The 25648-nt window shown below is 37.5% G+C and overlaps 2 protein-coding genes across 2 annotated transcripts; one reads left to right on the top strand and one right to left on the bottom strand.

Annotated features, from left to right (window-relative positions):
• Positions 1 to 395: 395 nt before the first annotated feature.
• LOC106401707 (SAC3 family protein B) lies at positions 396 to 8521 on the bottom strand. The gene is given in 22 exon segments (XM_013842267.3): positions 396 to 686; positions 688 to 937; positions 940 to 2368; positions 2497 to 2614; positions 2691 to 3348; positions 3351 to 3576; positions 3677 to 3769; positions 3850 to 3943; positions 4020 to 4111; positions 4193 to 4420; positions 4520 to 4729; positions 4831 to 4931; positions 5097 to 5344; positions 5430 to 5642; positions 5842 to 6054; positions 6284 to 6406; positions 6702 to 6866; positions 7212 to 7304; positions 7465 to 7557; positions 7720 to 7812; positions 7950 to 8030; positions 8294 to 8521. Coding segments are annotated over 22 exon segments (4962 nt in total). The 5' UTR covers positions 8395 to 8521; the 3' UTR covers positions 396 to 646.
• Positions 8522 to 8697: 176 nt separating this feature from the next.
• On the top strand, positions 8698 to 10717 carry LOC125587958 (prolyl 4-hydroxylase 2-like). Its single transcript, XM_048759407.1, has 7 exons — positions 8698 to 9007; positions 9088 to 9145; positions 9250 to 9354; positions 9710 to 9767; positions 9872 to 10047; positions 10131 to 10200; positions 10268 to 10717. The coding sequence occupies exons 1-7, from the start codon at positions 8865 to 8867 to the stop codon at positions 10561 to 10563; spliced, it is 906 nt and encodes a 301-aa protein (XP_048615364.1). The 5' UTR covers positions 8698 to 8864; the 3' UTR covers positions 10564 to 10717.
• The last annotated feature ends 14931 nt before the right edge of the window (positions 10718 to 25648 follow it).

Raw genomic sequence — 25648 nt, 5'->3', positions numbered from 1 at the left:
ATATATATGGTAACAAATGAAAAAGATCCCAAACCGAAGAAACGTAGCTGTCACGCAAAGGAGTGATGGATATGGGGCCACTGGCTTTAACTAGGTCCTACGATTCCTTAACTTTTGGGTATGTGATCAGCTCATCTCTCGTGGTTGTGGGTCCTCCACTTACCAAAGTGTTTTATCCTACTAATTATCATCAAGACCATTAAAAGCCAAAATTACAGTTGAAGACTTGAGTGATAGTAAATCTACGTGTAAGAAAGGCCCAATAGAGATATCAAGCAAGCCCATTATGCCATTTATTAACTGAAACGATACTTTCGTGAAAGCTTACCGGGTCAGGAAAATGTTTGAGATACCCGACCCGCTATAGAAGGACAATGATACGAGAAAAGTTTATCTCGGGAAAACAAGTCATCGATTTGTCAAAAAAATCTTTGTTTGTTTTACAAAGCGGAATCATACAAACTGTGGTTACAACATGAGAATAGGACAGATGATATCACAATTATCCCTGTACAGTTAAAAAACCTGTGTAATGAATGATGATGATGGTTGTTTCTTCTGTACTCTCTCTCTATGTCACAGATTCAGCATATATAGCAAAGTTAAAGTAACAACAACATTAAACGCCAAAAGGGATGAAGAAAGTTCAAAAGTAAATGCAGAGCTTCTTGGCTATGCTGTTCTGTACATTTCTCCAACAGTTTATCTAATCTCTCACTCTCTCTACCCTTCACCGTCTTCTTCTCCGCAGCTTCTTTTCTTTTAACAGCTAACTCATCGTCCTCAGTTATCATCATATCAATCCTTCTCGAAGCTTCTCTACTCTTCTCCAACATTGACTCATCTATGTCTCTATGATCATCAACAAGCCTCTCTGTCTGAACATATTCTACTTTAGGAGACGACTTCAAGGGGGTGCAGCTGATTTGGACCATTGCTTTGGACGAGAAGATTGGTACGATGCATCTTCAGACAAGAACTTATCAGCATAGCTTGAAGCTGATATGGCGAGATCAGACTTCTGTACGTAAGCTGAGGAAGAAGACGAATCTAGCACATCCATTATCCGCCAGTTGAAGATCCTCTGGAAGATCCCGATCCATCTCGGGATGATATGGTAGTAGCTTGAGTTATGGAGTTCGAGGGTAGTGTTTCTTTGTAACATCACTCCCGCTTCTTTGCTGGCTAACGAGTCTCCCATAAGATTGCTTGTCTGTGTCAAGTACTCAACTAAGCATCCCTCAAGCCGTTGCGTATGCTTCTCTATCTCAGCGCCTGAAGCACATCCTAGTGTTAACCATGTCAAGTCATCTTCAAAATATGGAAGCTTGCAGTTCTCGAGAACGGAGTTGAATTGTTCGATGCTCTCTGCACTGCTCCAGTCTAGTTCAGGTAGATACCTCTTCGCCATTAAATGTTCTTTTCTATTACTGTCGAGCAACATTGTCTCAGGGCCAGGCCAACAGATCGGATTTGCTTCAGCAGCAGAAGTGATGTTTCTTTTAGATGTTTCCAGCGCCTCGTTGAAGGCTGATATGCATATGTTAGGACCAACTTCCTGATCCGACATCTGCTTAAGCAACTCTAGAGAAAAACTAAAATGCGTCAGAACAAGTTCCCGCGGTTTAACGTGATGAAGATTTGGTAGCGGAGGTGAATTTCCCGCAAGCCATTTGAGTCCGTCCCTTAGCCGCGAATCGCTGAAAAAACGAACTTCGTGTCCCTTCTGGGAGTAATTAGCGATAGAAACGACGGTGAAGCTTGCTATCTTTGATTTGTTGATATCATGGAGGCCTAGCTCAGAGACGAGATTTGTATCGGGACCCACGCTTTCTCCATTGCTTGAGCTGGTTAGAACGAGAAGGGGAAGGAGTGAACGGTTAGGTACTGATTCGAGAATGCGGTTAAGATGTTCTCTCTGGAGATTCAGAGGGATGCTTTTAGATGCAAGGAAGAGAACTGCACTTGCACCACGTGGATCATTATCAGCTTCTACATCCCTAGCTACTGAGAGACAGCATCTGGAATCTGAATCAGACCCACTTGCAACCCATTTATTCCATACCGACACACCGGGAGATGAAAACAGTAGATTATCATCGGAGATACTATGTTCTGTGTCAGGGATAAGCTTTGATGATAACCATCGACTGGCTGCTGAATGTGTATCTTGACTTGATGAGTCAACTGATTTAATCTGAGTACATAGGATGACCTTCCACCATATGCATTTTGAGTCAGGATTCCTTTCGACTAATATATCAGCAACCACATCTGAAATATTCAGCCTTGACCATGATTTTTCCCGTTCTTCAAATCTCCTCTTCATCGCTTGATCAATGTCAAACTCACCGCACGCCCTCTAGTGCTGTGTATGACGCGAGAACCGAAATTAGACTACCAACCTCAACAGTAAATGACTTAAAACACTTTTATTGCTCCCTTGACAAAAAGCAATGACCAGCACATGTTACAGGGAAGAAAACTGAAACTTACATCAGTTTTGCTGAGTCGGATAGGAGTGCCCAGGGTTAGAGAATTCAGTGCAGCAGCTGCAGCTAACTGTCGACGCTCCCGCAATTCACTTTGACGTGAAGACCACCGCTTCCATAATCTGTGAAAATTTTAGAAAAGAAAAGTTAAACAAAAAGTAACATAAACCAAGAATCAACTTGCATGAGCTGGTAGACCTTATGATCAACTTGAGCTTAGCCTTCGCCACTTCCTCTTCATACTGACTTGTGATGTCCTCATGTCCATCCTCGTCTTCCTGTTCAATGTCATCGAAACCCTCTTCCAAGGTAACAGTCATCGCAGCTTCAGGTACTGATTCTTCCAAAGCAGATATGTTTTCTACACGCGTTGGAGACTCTGAAATGGTAGTTACAGGCACACTCTCCATAGGCATAGACTTCGGACTTTGTTGCAAAGTAGGTCCATGCACTAGATTCGTTTGCATGTGCACTGCAAACGGACTTTGTTGCAAAATAGAACCGGGCACAAGATTCGTTTGCATATGCTCTGCAAATGGAAATTTAATTTCCGCGGGAGATGTACTAGTGTGGCCGCCATTAGGTTGTTTCTTCAAATTCAAGGATTCAGCTTGAGGAAATCCAGGAGAATGAAATTCACCAGCCGGTGTAAAGTGATTTCGGTTTTGTTGATCTACTGCTGGTTTTACATCAGATGGCCGCACTGGATTTATAACAGATGTCCTCACTGGCTTGTCCTCCTCCAGTAAGAGGGAAGTCTTGGAATCGGTCATTACTTTATCAACTAGACGCAGTGATGTTTGTTTCTTAAGACTTTGAGGAGGCGGTGTTTCCTGTTGATATCCTTTATTTGCTTTGTCGGCAAGGATGACAACGGAGAGGGAGCAAAAACATCTTCTTCTATCGATGGAGCAGAAACATCTTCCACAATGGTTCTTGACTTTTTCATGTGAACAAGTTTGGAGCATTTTGTTTTATAATCCTTATCAGCATGGAGAAACAGGTCACCCTTTACCATGTATGGCTCTTCAAACACTTTTATCGAAAATCCATGGTACTCCAGCAGGGCTTCTATGTCCTCTTCCTGTATTCCATCACCGGAAGAAAAATGTAACACCTCTAGCAATTTCTCTGTGATAGACCACGAAAGAGATGCATTAAGTGGCAAACAGATGGAAAATTACCTCCATCCCTATCCACTTTGAAGTATCTGAAACTGGGAGACCCTGATTATTTAGGAGACCCGCGTGCAGAGAAGTAAGCGCATGAGTTCTTAGCTGATGAAACATTTTAAAACTTAGATCTCGGTGAATTAACCACACACCAATACGGTAATTCACCACAAATAAGCGCCTACCCTTGAAAAATGAGCATGCATTAGACATGCTTGAAGATAACTTGCTTTTCGTGCGAGGCGAAAGAAGGCAATGAAGTTGCCAGTTCTACCAGCTCTGTAATTGCAACAACTGGTTTTAGTACTTAGATCACATTAACAAATGAACACCCAAAACAAGTTCAAGGAACTACCTGGCTACACTGCGGGCAAAGAGAACTTCTGAAGTTTGCCTTATTTCTGGAGTCATGTTGGCAAGATCAAGAGAAAGCTCAGACGGTTCAACCTAACAGGAAGAATTTATAGTCAGGTTAAGAATATAGCACAAATAATTTGACCGCAAATTTCACCCAAAAAAGATACTTACCTTGTAGCCAGGGTGCTTGTCGAGTTTGAGAAGAGCATAATAGCCACGGAACTCTTTTTCTGTAGGAATAGTTGTTCCTCCCTTCCTGTGATCATCATACATTTGAAACAACTCAACAGATGTCTTGTTCATCTGCTCAATATTCAGGTGTGCATCAAACCCCTCCGAAAAGCCCTCTCCTTTAGTATATTCACATAGCTCATGCATTGCAATGATGTGAAGTCTTATCTGTAACAAGGAAATCAATAGTAAGAAACACACATTCAACACAGAACATCGCTTATCATCATGTTTAATGGGCTCTATATAAGATCAGAAATCACAGACCATTTGCTCCAGTAAAGTAATAGCTTCTCGGTTGAATATATGTTGCATTCTTAGATCCATTCGAATAGCTCTCATCCTATCCCATAGGAAATTATACATGCCAAGAAAGTTTTCATTGTAAGGGCGGTAACTCAGCAAATATTCCATAGTATTCTGCAGGATTGGCATGGGTCGTATCAAAATGGCTTCTCGCTCCGCCGTCCTGGTATACTATACAAAGGCAGATATACAACATAGTGAATGGGTGGTCTAGCATATGTCATCTTAAGAAAGAATCTGACGCTTAATTGATTTGAAAAAGGTAAACTTACTTTCTTCACAGCAAGGGATTTGCTCGTCTGGTTCCTATCTCCATCCACACGCTCATAATGGTCCAAGTCACCCTTCTTTTCACGCTCCCCCCGTTCTGACTCTGAGAAGATGAAAAAAAAAGTTCCTCAATACATTTGTTCTACAATCACATTACTCCCTCGAATTAGATATCAATTGTTAAACTCATTTCTTTTCTAATCAGATTAAATAACCAAAGACTACACTCAGCTGTCGTTTTATAAGCATGTCTCAAGCTTATGCTTACCAGGACACATGTCAGGGCATAATCCAACGATAAGAGAAGGCTGCTCCGAGCTTTCAAAATCAGACAAAGCATCTCCCTTGAGGACATCCCTATTTGATTCCTGTGAATTGAATATTTGCTTGTTGTCCAGAAGCTTCACAGTTTTATTTACAGCTGATTTAGCAAGTTGAGTATCAACAGGTCGGGCTGGAACAGGGTCCAGTTCACCCTTGAAGCGGGCCAGTCTCTTTGCCCTGGCTTGCTCTTCTCTGTAGAAAATGAACAAAGTTCAGAAAACTTAAGAACTGGTTCACACATTAATACAAAGAGTCAGTACTGTGTGGTTTAATTTACCCTTCAGTAAAGCTTTGAGAAAGAAAAGAGTTTCCCTGGATATCATCCTCCACTGGATAAAAAGGTGGAGATCTCGTCCTTTTTGTTGCAGGTGAACTACTTGTCTTAACCGCATTACTGAAATTATTTACAGAGGAGGACTGCCCAGTAAATTGGGAATCTGAGCTTCTTGAAAGCATAAATGACTTTGTGCCAGGAGGAGATGTCGATGACCTGTCATACAAACAGCATGTTTAACTAAGAGCAAGTTTAAGGCACATCCAACCAGACAGAGACTTTTTGCAAGAACACTAAGATAAAACTGCAAGAGACATAATCATGACTTCACAGGTTAGCAGTGTAATATTTTCATGTAACCATTTAAATTTAAGGTAAGTACGCTTATACTCCAACTTGCTAAAGATAAAAGTACCTTCGAGTATCATCTTGAGAAAATACAGGGTTGTTGTGAAGAAAACTATCAGAAGGTGCTATAGCCGAAGATTTTCTTTTTGTGGCTTCCTGGATTTCAGCTGCTTCATGTGCATAAGGGAATGAAGAGCTTGGGCTCTGTTCCTGATGGATCAACCGATTGGGATTGATCCTCGACCTCACCGGATTATTGTCCGCGGAAGAGGGAGAGCGTCTACGAAAACATGAGAAAAGGTACCAGGACGCAAGTTTCAGAAATCAGCAAGACGACAAACTTATAATCAGTATAGAAATCAAGGAAGAAAAGACACATGCATGGTTCAAATTACTATATATAATAACACATTTGAGATATTTCATGACATCTTCTTTTTTACAAACAGCAAAAGAGGGAGGGATAGACCAAAACAATTATGACACCGACAAGAGGATAAAAAGCTTACATCCAAGTTTGACTAGATGACTGCTGGAAATCATCTACCAATCTGCCAATCCCAAAACCTGATCCTGGCGAATGGTTTCTTCGAGAAACCCCTAAACTCCGATCAGGAAGAACATCTGAACGACTGCAATTAAAGGTGAGGATTTTTAGATTGAAATTAGTTACATCAAAAATCATGAGATCACCAAACATCACAGCCATCCGTGTGTGAAAATTCATTTTCTAACACCATAACCACACATTAAACTTTTGAAATCCGAAAAAGAACAGTACATAACGCATAACACAGAAGGTGTACAAACTGTCGCAAATGGACAAATGTTAAGAAAGCCAAGGATATGATAGTGCTACAGAACAGGCATAATGTCTAGAGCCTGCTGGCATAAATGGCCTTCATCTAAAGGAAAGGCATAAACAACCTTTTCCTTTTTGAATCTTGTGATCGACCAATCTCAACAACATCAGTTCCACTTCTGGAAAGAGTGTGTGATGTACTAGCTGAAGACGTGGCTAGACTACGTTCACTATGATCCTTTTGGAAATTCCTAGATTCATCATGCCCAAACTGAGGATTTAAAGTAGGCCTGCGAGGAAGAACGAAGCACGTGAGATTCAGGGAACTCGTCCAGAAGAATCCAACAGTTTGTTCCTAACGTATATAAGCCAAATCCATAAGGCATTCAGATGATCTGGGCGACATGATCTCGTTTTGTTTTCAAAGCCCCTGCAATAGTAATCCCTTATCCATAAGGCATTCAGATGGGCAGAGGAACCTGTAGCACTCCGCCAAACCCTGCTCTGTCTTCCTACTGCTATTATACGATCTAATGCAGGAAACTGAAATAATTTGAATTGTGTAATCAACACTGCTGCCAAGCTGTGGACATGACAGTCTTCTAAGTCAGAAAATATCACATGTAAACTTTTACCTCTGAACTCCAGGAAATTGGTAAGGTCTCACAGAGGGGATTGGGCGTGGAAAAGCTTCTGGACCCCAATGTACATTGACAGGTCCGGGGCTCCTGAAAACATCGCATTTAACTGTTCCATTCAATAGATTCAAGCAGAACTTTTACCAAAACGTATATAACTTGGCTAATCCCATCACCAGATTATCAGATCAGAACTTTCCCAACACACTTAAGGAGGGAAAAAGAAGCCATAAGAATAAGAATTTCTAACCTCTGAGTTCCACCAGGTCGGTAAGATTGTCCTGAGGAGTGTGAGGGATTTTGAAAAGCCACAGGTGGTGATGTTCGATTCATTGCAGGACTACTGCAAGCAAGAAAAAACATAACAATTTAAGCTAGAATCTAAACAGAGAAGAAAACCAGAGAGTACAAGAAAAAATTAATAATGAAACGAGTAACCACCCTAACATCATCATCAGGCACATAAAATCTAAAAGATCAAGCCATACATTTAAGAATATCTAACCTTTGTAGTCCACGTGGTCAGTAAGGTTGCCCTACAGAGGGTGAAGGGTTTTGAGAAGCTGAAGGAGACGGTGCTCGCTGGATTGGAGGACCACTACAAGCAAAAGTTTCGATACGCAGGTTAGAACGTGAAGGACATAGGAAGTTAATAAAATGCTCATGGCTAACAAACAACCTAACACTCTCTCGGATATAAAGAAACAGAAGCTGTAGAGCTAGGTCTAGTCTAACCTTTGAATACCACCTGGTCCAAAAGATCGTCCTGCATACCCTGAATGGTTTTGATATGTCGGTGGCTGAATCGGAGAATCACTACAAGACAATCCCCCCAATTCACATGGTTAGAATTCAATTCAAGGAAAAGAGAGCACAAACCTAAGATTACAAACAACACCAGCAGCTCCTCCTAAGGAAAACAGCAAGAAAACTTACAAACTACATTCGGAATAAGCAACTGAGGTTCAAAACCTGAAGCTAAGAGCTGCCTAGGTGATACTTTCGCGTGATCCTAAGCGTGAAATCAATCTAAGAACCCTAGGCATAGCTACGTACATAGGGAATCGAAGAACACACACCTGGTGGATTGAGTAGGATCAGAAGCGCCGAACGTTGTAAACGACGACGGCTTGGAGCTCATCGCCGGTCCTACATCTTTCCCGAAAGGCTTAAACGCCATCTCCTTGATCTTTTTAAGCTCCTTCGTTCACATTCTTCGCCGGCTAAAATCAAAACCAGACAAAAAAAAAAAAAGGAATCGAGTTTTCTGTTTCTCCGTCGGAACTTCCCGGCGAGGATGATTTAGCTTTTACATATACGACGTCGCTTTAAGGTTTCGAAAGTAAAATGGGCTTTTTGTTTTAAATGGGCTTTGGTAGAGTAAGCCTTGACTCTTTATTTTAATGGGCTTTATCGCGGGAAAGCAGCCCAGAAAGAAACAATTATTTTTTTTTATGAACATTATTCCTTTTGAAGACATGATTGCAAAACGACGTGCGCATGTCGCCGCCATCTCATTAGGTAGAGAGCCATCAACTTTTCACGACCGTTGACATTTTTTCCGATAAGAACGAAAAAAAAAAAAAGAAGTAAAATCATTCCCAATTTTTCGATCTCTCTACGTCTTCTTCCTTCTTGACCCAAGAGCTAATGTCAATGTCTCGCCGCGGATTGATTAGGATGTTGCTCGTCGCCGTCTTCCTCGTCATGCTTCAGTCATCAACTGCTCTGATTAGTTCTCCGAGTTCTATCATCAACCCTTCTAAAGTCAAACAAGTTTCTTCAAAACCCAGGTCTGCTTTTTCCTCAATCCTAAGTAAAGTTGGAAAGCTTTGAGTCTTGTCTGATGAATCGGTGTTTTTTTTGTCTTCAGGGCATTTGTGTATGAAGGTTTTCTAACGGACCTGGAATGTGATCATCTGATCTCCCTTGTAAGTGTGCTCTCACTATTTAAATTGTGAGCTCAATTGTGAATTTTTTCTCTCTTCAATGTGCTAATTCTCAGTTTCTGATTTTTGGTTTTCTGGGGAAAAAGGCGAGAGAGAATCTGCAGAGATCTGCGGTTGCTGATAACGACAATGGGGACAGTCAAGTCAGTGACGTTCGGACCAGCTCCGGCACGTTTATCTCCAAAGGAAAGGTGACTTGTTCTTCTTTCATCTCGCTGTCTTTCTCCAATAGGCATTGGTCTTTTTGATTCTTATATTATGAAAATCGCTTTAAATCTCTGTTGCTGATCCTGATAATAATGGATCTGAAAAGTCAAAACCGAAGAGTTTACACACATATTAGATTTGATTTTGCGTTACAATGATCATGTTTTTGTATGAATCTTTCTAAATAAACCTCCTGGATCTTGATTTGTCATTTCTGCTTAGTGCTTACTTCCCAGAGCTAGTTGTTTGTCAACGAAGTTGTATCTATGATGATCAATCATGGTTTATGTTTTTTGTACTATTAGATCTTCATGTAAAGCTTTATTTGCTTAATCACAGGATCCTATTGTTTCCGGTATAGAGGATAAGCTCTCCACATGGACATTCCTCCCAAAAGGTAACAAAAACATTTCTGAACGGTTTAATTAGTGATTCAACCTCAACTTTTCAGAATATATTAGTATTATTGTTTCGAAGGCCTTTACACTCTCTGGTTAACAGAAAATGGAGAAGACCTTCAGGTGCTAAGATATGAGCACGGTCAAAAATACGACGCTCACTTTGACTACTTCCACGACAAAGTCAACATCGCCCGTGGTGGACACCGCATTGCAACCGTTCTCATGTATCTCTCCAATGTCACAAAGGGTGGAGAAACTGTTTTCCCTGATGCAGTGGTTTGTATTCCCACTTACATCTTTACAATGAACACTCTCTGTAAGGTTTCTCGGTTCTGTCTGATGAAAACTTTTGTCTGCAGGAGTCTTCCCGCCTCAAGGTTTCTGTAAGCAAAGACGACCTTTCTGATTGCGCAAAGAAAGGAATTGCTGGTGAGCTATTATTATCTCTGAGAGTGTTCTAAAACATGTTTTGATTCACTGTGTTACGTTTATTTAGTGAAACCGAAGAAAGGAGATGCACTGCTGTTCTTCAACCTCCACCAAGACGCAACCCCAGATACATTAAGCCTTCACGGAGGCTGTCCTGTGATCGAAGGAGAGAAATGGTCAGCGACCAAGTGGATCCACGTGGACTCGTTCGATAAGATTGTGACGCATGACGGTAGCTGTGCGGATGTAAACGAGAGCTGTGAGAGATGGGCGGTGCTTGGAGAGTGCGCAAAGAATCCAGAGTATATGGTGGGAACTCCAGAGCTCCCTGGAAACTGCAGGCGTAGCTGCAAAGCTTGTTAAAAAGTTTAAATTTATGTGTTCTCTGTATGACTGTACCATTAAGTTTTCTTTATTGATCGAACTTTGTTTTGTAAACTTTTTGTTCCTTGATGAGACCCTCTTGCCCTTGAATCAGTTAACTCTTTCTTTATCAATGGACTATCCATTTCAGTTACGTCTATAAATGTGAATATGAGATCGTTTTCTGTCTTTTGCGTGTAGGTTAAGCTATTCAAAGAGCTATTTATTACATTAATTATCGGCTTTTCCATTACATAATACGATTTATTTTAGAATAAATCATTGTGTTTGAAACGTTTATTAACTAACTCATTTCCTCGACTTGGCTTACTTTCTTGCAGTTAATATAAATCCATGACACAAAACATGGAATAAGACATGAGTAGACAGTAAACGGATATTAACAGCCAAATATTTAGCAAATGGATAATAGTTTATTGTTGATTTTTTTATTAGGTTATACTTATTTTCACTGTATGTAAATACTGATGCAGTTAAAAATTAGAAGCAATAACATGTGATGGCTTTTTGGTTGTTGCTCGCTATCCCATTTTCAGTTTGTTATGGTTCCGCTCTATTTCGAATTTATTTTACGGCTTAATCCGAATGTAAATTTCTTTTTGGTTGTCGAATTTGCTTTTTGGGTTTATCCTTGCTCCTCTTCAGACGTTGAATCTCTTCTTAAAGAAAAAGAGTCAAATCATTGTGTTTTGTTTGGATTCTTGCGTTTCTTCCTCTAGTGAAAACAACAAGTCTTTCTCTATGGTTGTGAGTCGTATATGATGAATTAACTATAGAATCACAAATTTAATAAGAAGTCCTTCTCTTATTCAATATCACAAAAGCTCAAATCACAAATCACAATTCAATAATCATATTATGCAACACAATATGCATCTCCATATATATAGCTTCGATATTTTCTATTCTCAATAGTATTAACATAAATCATATTTCCTATTTCTAAACATAACTCCAAAGGAGAATAGGAAACTTGTAATTCAAGCTTATCCAACATACTCCCCCTTAAGCTTGAAATCATCTTCATTCACAACTTTAACTCCAGTTAGATCACGCATTTCTCTGAATTTTATTCTTCCAAGTGACTTGGTGAGAATGTCTGCTTTCTGTTCACTGCCAGGGATATGATCGACTTCAATCTGCTCGTTCTCGACACATTCTCGTATAAAATGAAATTTTCTGTGTATATGCTTACTCCGGCCATGAAATACAGGATTCTTGGACAGTGCAATCGCAGATTTGTTGTCGACTTTAATGACCACACGCTTGCTCTCTTTGCCGACTGCCTCACTTAGAAGTTCCTGCAACCAGATTGCTTGTTTTGCAGCTTCAGTTGCTGCCATGAACTCAGCTTCACAAGATGAGAGCGCCACTATTTCCTGCTTGGTAGAGCACCATGTGATATGACTATCACCAAGATAAAATATGTGACCCATTGTACTTCTACCATCATCTATATCAACATTATGAGAGCTTTCACTATAACCCATTATTTCAACACCTCTGTTACGCAAGTAACAGAGTCCATACGAGCAGGTACCGCGAAGATATTTAAGAACTTGTTTCAGAGCTGCACCATGGGAACTTTTAGGAGCCTGCATATACCGGCTAAGAACTCCAACACTAAAGGACAGGTCTGGTCGTGTGTGGAGTAAATAGCGGAGACAACCAATGGTTCGACGATACTCCCTCTCATCGATGTTCTCTTCATTAGGTGACTTGGAGAAGCTTGCGTTTAACTCCATTGGAACATGACACGGATTACAGGAGCCCATCTTGGCTTCTTCAAGTATTCGTTGAGCATACTTATCTTGTTTAAGAATAATACCTTCCTTGAGTTGCAACACTTCTATCCCCAAGTAATAAGTTAACTTTCCAAGGTCACTCATCACGAATTTACTTGCCATCTCTTGTTTAAACTCTAGTATACCTTTTAGTGAAGATCCGGTAACTAGAAGATCATCTACATAGACCACAACAATAAGCAGCTCGTTCCTGTCTTCTTTGCGGTATAATGACGGTTCTTTTGAGCATCTCCTAAAGTTTAAACCTCGTAGTATTTGATTTAGCTTTATATTCCAGGCCCTGGGCGCTTGTCTCAGACCATAGAGAGCCTTTTTCAGCTTGTACACTTTGTGTTCTTCTCCGGTAACAATAAAACCTTCTAGTTGATTAACAAACACTTCTTCCCTCAGCTCTCCATGAAGAAACGCAGTTTTAACATCAAGATGGTGTATCTCCCATCTATGTGATCCTGCCAAGGCGATGATCAGCCTGATTGTTTCAATCCGAGCCACCGGAGCAAACACCTCGTCAAAATCAACACCGTGACGCTGAACGTATCCTTTAGCTACTAACCGGGCCTTATACTTATTGATGGTTCCATCAGCATTGCGTTTAATCTTAAATACCCACTTCAAACCAATTGGTTTCACACCTGTGGGTAGCTCCACAAGATCCCATGTGTCATTCTTCTCTATTGAGAAGAGTTCATCCTTACAAGCATCAATCCAAACTTTCAATTCTTTAGCTTCACTAAAGCTCCACGGCTCATCGTTTATAATCATTAACAGGTGCTCACTTTCCACTTCCGAGAGCAAAACGTAATCATCAAGATAAGAAGGTTTAGTAGATACCCTTGTTGATCGTCTAGGTTGTGGTTGTGAGTCTTCTTCATCGCTATCATCATCATCATCATTCTCATCATCTTCAATGACATCTTCATTATCTCCTACGGTATTGGAGGCTTCACTTTCTGGTAGTATCTGATTCGAGCTCCTTAGGTCTACCGTAAAACCATCAGTTGCAGCCACGTTTCCTTGTTTCGACCAGCACCATTCCTTTTCTTCATCAAACACGACGTCTCGGCTCACCACAATGCGTTTAGTTAAGGGGTTAAGTAGACGGTAGGACTTTGATCCTGGCTCTGTAGAGTTATGGATCTGTTATCCAACTTCTTTCTCCCAGCAGTTTCTGTTCTCGCGTAACAGACGCATCCGAATACTTTTAAGTGAGAGAGATTTGGTTTTCGATTTCTCAAAGCCTCATAAGGTGTCATCCCTTCCAAAGATCTCGTCGCAACCCTGTTGATCAGGTATGTGTCGTGCCTTAGTGCTTCACCCCAGAGATGATTTGGCATGTTCATATGTTTAAGAATACTCCGTGTCATCTCTAACAGCGTTCGATTACGACGTTCTACTACCCCGTTTTGTTGCGGGGTATAAGGTGATGTTAGGTGACGATTGATGCCATGTTTGTCGCAATAAGATTGAAACTCAAGAGAGACGAACTCGCCTCCTCTATCTGTCTGTAGGGTCTTTATCACAGCTCTTGTTTCTTTCTCCACAAGTATCTTAAACCGTTGAAATTTTTCAAAAACCTCGTTCTTCTCCTTCAACAGCACTGTCCACATGTATCGCGAGTGGTCGTCAATGAGAACAAGAACATGTCTCTTGTGGGCTGGTGTTGGCGGTGTGATAGGTCCACAGAGGTCTGCGTGGATTAGTTTGAGTATCTCGGGAACTCTATATGAAGTTGCTTGTGGAAAAGGCTTCCTGGTTTGTTTGCCCCTTAAACACGAAACACATGTCTCATTGTTATGAACCTCACTCTTCACGCCATAAACAAGTTCCTTGTTAATCATCCTTCTCATTGTCTCTTTGCTGATGTGGCCCAATCTCGCATGCCAGAGTGAAGAGTCCTCACGACCTGCTACTTGCAAGCAATGAACGTAATCTACAAGTAACGTGACTTTGTATAGACGATTCTTTGCCCTTTTGGATTTGATCAACAGTTGTCCCTGCTTATCACGTAGCTTTAGTGTATCATCCTTCATGTTTACTTCACAACCCGCCTTAGTAGCTTGTCCTAAACTAAGGATATTGCTTTGTAGTGCAGGTATGTAGTAAACATTGTTTAAGATTCTTTTCATTCCTCCATTGATCAGGAAGCGTACTGACCCTTTTCCCATTATATCAATCCGAGAGTTGTCTCCAAAACGTACTTTTCCGGTGATGGTTTCATCAAGTTCATGGAAGAACATACGATTTCCACTCATGTGGTTGCTAGCGCCGTTGTCTAAGTACCATACATCTCTAGTATCTGAATCAGTCTCGAAAGCACTAGGGTTCACCTTATTCTCGTTTAAATACACAACCTCGTTCATCATTAGAGCGTCGGTTTCTTGAGTATCTTCATCCTTCTTTTCGACCGCCTCTTGAAGTTTTAACTCTTTATCGGGACAGTCGGAGGCGTAATGTCCAAGCTTATCTCATTTAAAGCATGTAATGTGTGAGGCATCCCCTGTAATTTGTCCTTGTTTGTAAGCCTCTCTTTGTTGTTGAAAAGAGCTATAGCGGCCGCGACCTCTACCTCTCCAACTTGTTCTTCCGTCGCGACCTCGTCCTCGGTTTCCATAGCTGTTTCCATAGCCTTCGTGACTTGATTCAGAACTTGCATACATCAACTTGCCTGAATCATCATATGTATCTTCTTCTTCCTCAGCAATTCTTTCTTCGTAAGCTTTTAGCCTACCAACGATATCGACAAAACTCGTTGTTCTAAGATCAAGAACCTGCTCGAGTGATGCGACCATGTGAATGTATTTTTTCCTCGGCAAACTCTTTAAAAACTTCTTAACAAGTTTTGACTCTTCTATTGTCTCTCCTAAGGAGGTAGATTTTGAAGAGATTTCTGAAAGCTTGCCGACAAAGGTATCAATCGCATCACTATCCTTCATCTTAATTCTATCAAACTCTGCCATTAGAGTTTGTAGTCTAGCTTCTTTAACTCGTTCAGCTCCAACGTGTCTTGCTTTGATTGCATCTCACACTCCTTTTGCTGTATCTATATCACCAACTTGCAGGATCAAAGCTTCCGGTATGGATTGGAACAGAAACGCAATCGCCATATTATTTTTCTTCATATCTTCGGTTCCAGGGTCTATTGATTCCCACACTTCACTAACCTTAAGAGCTATCTTCATCCTCATGGACCAGACAGTGTAGTTTGAGGTAGTCAGCATAGGAAACTTTATGGAGGCACGTCTGGCATCTTTGTGTAACACAATCTCCCCTTTGTCGTCGCTCATGGTTTGTATGTAATCGTCAAGATTCTTCGTTTGGCTCTGATACCAAATATAGAATCACAAACTTAATAAGAAGTTCTTCTCTTATTCAATATCACAAAAGCTCAAATCACAAATCACAATTCAATAATCATATTATGCAACACAATATGCATCTCCATATATATAGCTTCGATATTTCCTATTCTCAATAGTATTAACATAAATCATATTTCCTATTTCTAAACATAACTCCAAAGGAGAATAGGAAACTTGTAATTCAAGTTTATCCAACATTAACTCGGTTGATTTGGAGTAGATTAAGCAGAGCTAGAACTTTAATTCGAGGGTGTATTTGAATCTATTGAGAGTTCTGCATGAGCATCAAGATCCCGATAGCGAACAATGCATGAGGACTTTCGATGGTAAATTCGAAGAAGGCCTCAATGTTGCTGATATGTGTGGTGTGGATTGGATCTTCGATCACCGTTGAGGTGCCATGTCCAAGACACGTGTTAACTAACCGGATCTTTTCAATCCTAACTCCCAAGTGTTAAAACGTCAAGACACGTCGTACCATGTCCAAGATACGTGTTACCTCTCCGGTTATTTTCTAACCTAGTGTTAAAACGTTAAGACACGTGTTTACTATATTAATCATATCTCTTGGGGGTATAATCGGGTTTGTTTTGGACTATCTGTTTTCATCATGTACATGTATGTCTTTCTCAACAATAACAACAGCATGAAGGTCACGAAGTTAAAAGACAAAAAGCAATATAGATAATCTGAGTGTAAGAAAACAAGGGGAGCATCATTGCTTGGATTAGCCCTGTTTTGTCTCTGTGACACCAGCAATAGCCTGCAAACAAAATATGACTTCACATATTTTGTTTCTTCCTGTCAACCCGATGTAACTAAAACCAGATTGGATGCTTTCATGTTTTGATTACAGAATGTCTCAAACGTACTCATAAAGAAAAACATAACTCCCCTAAAGTCTTATCTCCAACCGTGTACGCACTAGTAGTTTCTAAATCCATACACATCACCTTGGTATGAAGAAACTTGATCCTACATAAGAGGATAGAATGCTAAGCAACGCATGTCATCGGCTAGTATTAGCCTGCCATACCCATCGACGCCCCATGACTTCTTCCACGAATTTTGAACAATTAAGAAGTCTTGGCCATCTTCAGTGCGTCCACGTGCCATTACAATCAACGCATGTCTGTTTTCTGAACCAACAACATTTCTAATTCTGTATAATCCCTGAAAAGTAACAACAGTAGAATAAAAATCAGAGGTCTTGTTCATAAATATCACAACAAAACTGACATTAAACTTACGTTTTTGAGTGCCCTGAACTCATCATCCACGTCAATTATAATTCCAACCGGAGAAGTCTCAAGCTGTGCTGAGATAAAATTCATACTTGCAGCTTCCTTACTACCGAAATTCCAAGACACTGTCTTTGTCTTATCAGGATTAGCCTGCGAGAACCACAAATGAATTTAGAATCATGTAATAAAGAAATAGTTAAATAATTTACACTTGAGATAAATATGTGCTCACATGGGGTGTGGAGGGCACTTTCTTGATCCCAGGACTTTGAAAACTCTTTTCAAATTTGGTAATTTCCTTGTCATCTTCTTTTGTTTTGATTTTGCTAACCAGGTCTTCAATAGAAATTTGAATGAATGATACGGGCTTTACAACAAAAATGTTGTGCGCAGCTTCAATTAATCTAAGCCAAAACGATAGCCCAGCAGATGGCTGAGAGTTTTAAATAACGAAAACAAGTTAATTTGATATAAGATTATCATCTATAATAATCAATGCTAATGTGATTATCAAACTAAGTTTTACCTTCTCGTTGCTCTATCATGGGCCCTATTAACCCATAAATCAACCTCCAATCTTTGAGTATGTTATATCGACCAGCAAACTCCTAAATATAATATCAAATCAAATTTGAAATCACATTTTGAACACATACAAATCATATACCACCAATATACAGCGAATCTGAAAGCATATAATATTGTGTATGTCAACTATAGAAAATACAAATCATATACCAAGAAAGCAAATAGGAAGACAAACAGGTTGATTTGGTTGGGCTTGTGCAGCAGCTGCTGCCTGTTGTTGTGCTTCAGCTCTTCTTGCCGCAGCAGCTCTTCTTACAGGTTTTGAGAATAAATAAAAAAAATGAGGTGAAGAAACATTACCAGTTAGCGAGAAGGAGGGACTTGGAAACCCTAATAGACCCACCGAAACAAGGAAACGAAAGCTCAATCAGAGATTTAATTTTCACAAGTTCTCGGAGATATGAGGACGAAGAAACAACGAAAGATGTGTAAACATTACCAGTTATCGACGGCACAGACGGATGAGTTACAAAACCCTAATAGACCCACAGAAACAAACAAAAAAAGCTCAATAAGAGTGTTTCCGATGAAGAAAGACGGAAAGAAAGAGAATGTAAACATTACCGGTTAGCGACGGCGCAGCCAGAGAGAGAAGGAGAGGTTCCAAAGCCCTAACAAAAAGACCCACAGAAGCGAAAAGCTCAGTAAGAGATTTCCACAAATGAAGGCAATGTCTAGAGAGAGAGAGAAAGAACATTACCAGTTTGCGAGAGCGCGGCCAGAGAAGAAGGAAGGGGTTTTAAAACCCTACACAGACCCACTGAAACGAAAAGCAAACCGCCTTTCTTCCTTTTTTGGCCAATTTTGTCTGCTTCTTCTTCTTTTTGTTCGCCTCAACTTATCCACTTTTTACTCGCTTAAACTTAATTTTTCATATGTTAACGTTAAAAAATTATATAGAAAAAGTTAACGAGACCATCAATATATTTGTATGTGTAATATCTACTACACATTGAAAAAAAAAAAGTTTATCTAAACATTATTTGTTTTCACAAGATTATAACTTTTGCAATGGATATCTTAACTTTTACACCATCGGATGTTAGTAGAAAAATGTTGTTTACTTTTTTTCTTTTTGCTTTGTAAGATTCATGAAAATAATGAGCTTTCGAAAATAAACAGATTCATGAAAATAATGTAAAACTAACTTGGTAAAAAATTTAAACTTAATTATGTTCATCGAAGAAAATTAGGAAGCCAATTAAGAGACATGTGTAACACCTAAGCTCAGCATTTTTTCTGATATAGAGACTACTTTCCTTTATTATTGATTTTTAAGTCCTATATACCAAAAACCTAATTTAGTATTTGAGTCTACAAATAATCACAGACTTATTTATCGGAACGTGTAAGAGGATCACGAGTAATCTAACTATAATAATCAAATCACTTTTCTGACAATACCTAAACCCCTAAATTTGATTAAAAAAAAACTAAACCCCTATTATTAATTTTTTTTTATCAGCAAATAAATCCCTATTTAAAAGATAGTAATCATAGATTTTTTTTTTTAACAACAGATAGTAATCATAGATATATAAGGATATATATATACGTTACACACCACAAAGCAACGCCCATTTCTTTTTATTTCACGATCAAATCAAGCATGTCCGTAAATATATTTTCAAGCTCACTGGTATCACTATTGACGTCTATTTCATTTGGCTAAGAATCTCAGAATGAATGACTCTTGATATACTTTTTCAAGTGATTAACCGTTCAAGTGTTTGTACATTTGCATCTGGTGAATTTTTTCATCTCATTTGGGAAAGGGACTGCAGAAGAGGTATGTATGTATATATAGTAGCGGATATTAAAAAAAATATAGTGTGATATTTACTTCTTTTTTTTTCAGTTGTTGTGTTATGTTCAATTGCCAAGCCAGAAATACACTTTACTTGAGTTAATATGAATACAATTGTATGATAATTTGAACTTCTATATTAAAGTAATTTTGTTCTAAACAGAAATTAAAACTTGAATTTACTGTTAGCTATAAATAATAAAGAACTGGAAATAATATCATTTATTGTCACAACTATATAAATTTCACTGTTTAGTGATATAAACATGTGTACTCTTAGAAGTATTTAATCATATTTTTTCATAAAATACACGAATTTTTTAAATACTACTAATAAATAAAAGAGAAAAAGACAAAAATAGCACTAAATCAAGTTTTTGTTTCCAAACTAGCACTCAAGGTCAAAAGTTACAAAAATAGCACTTAATGTTTTATCAAAAGTCACAAACTTAGGGTTTAGAGTTAAAGGGTGGGGTTTAGAGTTTAGGGTTTAAGGTTTAGAGTTTAGGGTTTAGGGTTTAGGGTTTAGGGTTTAGGGTTTAGGGTTTAGAGTTTAGGGTTTAGGGTTTAGGGTTTAGGGTTTAGGGTTTAGAGTTGAGAAATGAGGTTTTGGGGATAAGATTTCAAATTTTGAAAAATAAAAAAATTAAAATTTTCAAAGGATAAACTTAGAAAGATGCTATTTTGGTCATTTTAGTTTTTGAATGTTATTTTTGTGATATAAACTTAGAAATGTGCTATTTTGGAGATTTGCCCTAAATAAAATCATACATATTTATCTAAATGTATATATTAGTGACCTGATGAATTGATTGTTATATTTATCTTAAATCATTGTTCTAAGGTGGAAATAATACGTAAGTGATATCAAAAGAACGTGCAGTACATTTGTTGGAAAACCAGTTGGAAATTTATTATTCATAACAGTAATAAGAAAGAAAATTAATATACATGAACGATCCAAGACATCAACGATTATGCAATGCATAATCATATCAAATATAAGTTGACGAAAATTCTGTCAAATGTGAATAAAATGGTTCATAAATATTAAAGGTGGACAATATAATGACCTTTCTTTTAACAACCCGGTGTACAATGACCAAGAATTTAATTTATATGGAGGAGGTCATGCATTCTTACGTGATAGAAACTGAATCATACATTATATACTGATAGTTAAGCATACAAAACAAGAAAAATATAAGCCATGCGGGTCAAGTGACCCCCTTCCAAGTTCCAAGTTCCAATGAATAGGCTTCGCTACTGGTTTTGCTTATTACGAGTACACTAGCTACTTACTAGTTAATCATCATAATCTATGTAAGAGCGAGGATTAAAATATCAAAAAGTTTCGTTCGTAGAACAACTTAAATCCTAAACTCCGCAGATGGGAGAAAAATGGGGTTTCACGTAAGTAACTATGGTCTACAGTCTATACTTGTCAATTTGTTGTAATCACGTCGTATCTATTTTCGTCTTGGTTAACTATATATCTGTAGAAGCTCTATTTTATACATTTATACACTGCAAAATACATTATATATATAGAGTGGTCATATATAGTTTATAGGCTCTCAATTCTACCCCATATATGTTTTTGCTTATAAGTCGACAAAAAGAATGTTTTTGCTTAGTTTTCAAACCTTAGAATAGCGTTCATCTTCTGCCACATATATCTTTTCTCCCCCCCTCTCTTTTATATTCATTTGTTTGTTTAAAAGTTACAACTATCTTAAAAATAGGTAGCATAAGGCAACCTACATCTTAAATCCAGAAATCTGATTTTGCCAATAGGTAGCATAAGGCAACCGATATCTTAAAAATATATAATAATAAATTATGTATATGATTTTAGTATCATATGCATGATTCTCAAGTCGGTATAGTTTAGTGCATGGATTATCAACTATTCAATTTGTGTTGAAATGCACGTGTGGATACTGGATAGCGTGCTGTTTAAAGTAATACACGCGAGATACGTTGATTTCTTAATTTTTCTATAAGTTACGCTCACACATGCTTATGAAGGATGCGTTTAGCTCATATGGATATATGCACGTCATTATTTTGATTTCCTTAAATTTTTCTATTAACTTATTCACACACATGCCTACGAAGGGTGCGTTTAGCGCATATGTATATGTACGTCTTTATTTTGTTCTTTTACAGTTCTCTTTCGTTAGCACCAGTTCTCTTTCGTTAGCACCTTTTCTGTATTTTTTTAGTCTTGAATATCGATAAACGAGCTGACAAAACCCAGAAAACAGCTTGTTGTTTGCCCGTAGGTTATTACACACATAAATTCAGACTTCCTATAAACTTTCTATCAGTCAATTATCTGACGGAGTAGGATAAGAGAATCTCAAGATTTGTGTAGGTGTCACGTATTTCCTCTTTATTATGATACGTAACGTCAATAAAGGAACTCAACAAATTGACCTCTCCGTGATGTTACATGTGACAGCCTTCCAATATATTTTTAGGGTCAAAACTTTTCTCTTTAGGATAACCTGTATTTTTCGTCCACCAACTGACATACTATCCAACCTTGTAATACGACACAGTCCTCGTTCTAGGTTACCAAAAACCATCAAATTTCATATATTTTTCGTTTGTTCTTGTTGAACTTTAAATAACTGAACTAGCTAGCTAATTAAAATGTTTTCCAAGTGGTTTCATATCCCCTAGCTGAGAGATATCAAACCGTAACCTGATGTTTCATTTATTAGTAATCATTCCATGTGTTGTCCACAAAAAAAAAGTAATCATTCCATGTTTTCACATTGTTTTCCTTTTCTTCTTCTTCTTCTTCTTATGATATCATATACCACATTTTGTATTTACCTTAACTAAAGCTTTGTCCACACTAGCTACACTTATAGATTGTTTTTGTATGCGAGTTTTATTATGTTTGTAAGGTGAGTAGCTAACTAGCAAGGTAAAATTTCAAAAGTTCGATCGTATCCACATTACAAAGTTTAACCAGTATCACATTTGCTAGTTAAATACATGTTATTGCATTCATATATATGAAGTAGATTGGTAAAAGATCAAGGTTCTCACTTAGTAGTTTAGAAGCCCCTGAAGCTTTTACTATTTTTTCAACCTTGAAACTAGTAACAACTATAGACACGAACTTAAGTCAAAACCAAACACAGAACAAATGAAGACTTCGTATTCACAAATCTAGATCCAATGAAACAAAAGACAAAAATATTTAGAGCAATAAACTGTACCAGAGAAGGCATGGTTCAATTCACGGTGGTTTAATGAAGAACTAGATTTTGACCCGCGCTTAAAAGCGCAGATTTTTTTTGGATTATAGAAAATTTTTATATGAATTAATGTTTTGAGATTGTTATACATTATTATTTCAGATTTTATCTGTATATTTTTATCTAACTTTTTCATACGATTCGACAGTTTGTCGGACCTGAAAAACTAAATCTGAAACCAACCCGAAAATACAGATGCAGTTCGGGTATGAGTCATGGGCAAAGTGTCTATTCAATATCTTATACCGTAAATCTCTGTTCCAGTGTGGGTCCTATCCGAGACTCGATCGGGTATCCAAAATACATGGAATAATTTGTGTATATTAAGTATGTTTGGGTATTTCATATATGTTTTCAACATTACATATATTTTTAAGTTTTTGGTTTGGGTTTTCGGTTATAGTCTGGGGTTATTGGGAAAATATCAATGTAAGAAAAATATATTTTGAAATATGTTACTATATATTTATATTTAATAACATATATGTATAACCGTATAATGTTAAAAGTAAATTATGTTGCCAAACGTTTGAACCATGTAAGTGTAAAAAGATTATGTTCTAGGCTTAAAAACCAATTGACCCAAATTAATTCTAATCTATAATAGATGAAATATAAAAAACAAAGATAAATTAGTTTGTGAACAAAAAACAGAAGATAAATTAGCTCAAGTCAAATTTATACTAACCACCTTCAGCAGTCAGCTTTCTCACCAACCTTCTAAGAACCAAAGTGAGTGTTAATGGCGCCATCCAGAGTTTCCTTCGGTGGCACTCCACAACCTTGCTGAAATATGTTACAAACGAATAAACCATTAAGCACTCAATACAAACTCATGTTGATAGGAGCAAGGTTCTTCTAGAAAATTGAGTAGTCACATGACCTGCAACAATAGATATATAAACATATGAGTTTCATTCTCTTGCACAAAAAAAAACAAAATATTTGCTTCCCCATCGTGTCTTGGAAAACCATTAAGGACAGTTCAAACCAAAATTTTAGTTAGACTAAATTTTGTTTACTGTCAATTATATATATCTGGTCCTGAGCTTAAGACCCAGCAGCCTTAAATACCTCCTAAGCCAACTTCTGTTGCTGATCAAACTTTGAATCCACTCTAAGAGAGGTTTCATCTAACGATCAGTCTCTATATACTAATAATCAAAACCAGATTTATCTACTAAGGCAACTACATTAACAACTAAAGTTCTTTAGCTCAACTTGATTCATCAAACGGCCGTAAATTTTATATAAATTTGCTATCCAACCAATCACAAATCAACCGACCGAACAAAAATGATCCGAGAATGAAACTAAGGAAACGTTAAAACACCTTTAAATACCTCTGCCATTGAACCTGATGTCCCTCTGCAAATTGACGTCGTACGTCTGGTCACTAATTTAGAATCTGCATATGTCACCACTAATCGACAGCTCCAACGCGTTGTAATCATAGGGAAGATTAAGAAGTGCTAAGTAAGGTCTGGATTCTTCGGAAACCCAGAAGCCTCGACTCGACAATGTCTCCGTCGGCTAGGGTTTTACTACTCGCTACCAAATGAAGATGATGAGATACGCAAACAAAGTGATCGCCTAGAATAAAAATTGTTTTGTTATAGAGGAATGGTCAGACTAAATCATGAAAATCATTGTATAGATTTGGTTTAGTAATATAAATCTCAAAGTCTCAAAAACGAAACCCAGTTTCGTGGTGTATGAAACATATATATAATTAAAATAATAATTGTGTATAGTTAGAGTAAATAATTGTTGGACCAAAAAATAATAAATAGTTTAGATAGTTTAACAACCTTGTTTAAGTAGATTTTTTAGAATTCTTCTCTTTTAATAGTATTGATATTAATGAAGAATATTGCGTTATAGGTTTTCTACTATAGAAATTTTACGAGGCTCCTAGAAACCATTTCAGTTAAGAATAATTATAAAAATTAATTGCAACCATATGTATATGCTTGTGTTATTACTTATGTTTGATATTTATAAAAATTGAACTTAATTTTTTTTTGAACTTAATATTTCAAATACAGTATTTGATTAAATCTTTTTCAAAAAAATACAGTATTTGATTTTCCGATATAGTACTTTTGATGTTAATTTATAAATTTATAAGATTATAACATGTCAAAAAATTGATTTTGATTTTGATTTAACAATTTTTCTAAGTTGAAATGTTAAAAATTTAAGCTAAAAAGTAAACATGCGATGACCAGCTCACAATTCTTTATATTTAAATGGGAAACGCAGTAACGTATCAGACATACGATGGTCAACTCAAAAGCGCATGATTATATTTTTTTGTAGACTTGTAGTGTATCACCAGAGGCTCCATAAAGTTGATTAACAAAAAAGTAATAGATTATTATAGAACTGCAATGCATGTATATGCTAAATCAGTGTGGGGGGTCAACTGACCCAATGATTTTCTTAAAAACAAAATACTGCTTGTAGTTTTACTGTAAATTTTAATAAAATGTTGTAATATTAGCATGTTGACCTCTCTAATATTTTCTGAAAGTCAGTTCGAACCCAAAATTTTCCAAGTCAATCATTTTTTTTGTTGTCCAATGTCTAAGTTTTGATATTTAACTTTTTCAATAATCAAACACATTTATTTTTTGTTAATACTTCTTGATATGATTATTCTTTTCTGCAGTATTATAAATATTTATAATACTATATAATGTCAAAAACTTATAATACTCGAAGATTATGTTTAATAGTTATATAAATTTATATAATCATAAATTGATGTTATAATCATGTAAAAAATTGATGTTGACCCCGGTAAGTATTGTGGCTGTCTCCGTCACTGTGTTAAATGATCGTCGAACTTAGAAAACCTGCTAGGTCAAATACTCAAATTTATTGAACTATATATGTTGTATCAAGGGAAACAATGTAATACATTAATGGAAAGGTTGACGACAAAAAAAATGATCATCGAACTTGAGCAACTCTTATG

This window comes from Brassica napus, chromosome C5 (genome assembly GCF_020379485.1).
Source record: "Brassica napus cultivar Da-Ae chromosome C5, Da-Ae, whole genome shotgun sequence".
Lineage (NCBI taxonomy): Eukaryota > Viridiplantae > Streptophyta > Magnoliopsida > Brassicales > Brassicaceae > Brassica > Brassica napus.
This window is presented reverse-complemented; position numbering and strand designations above follow the sequence as displayed.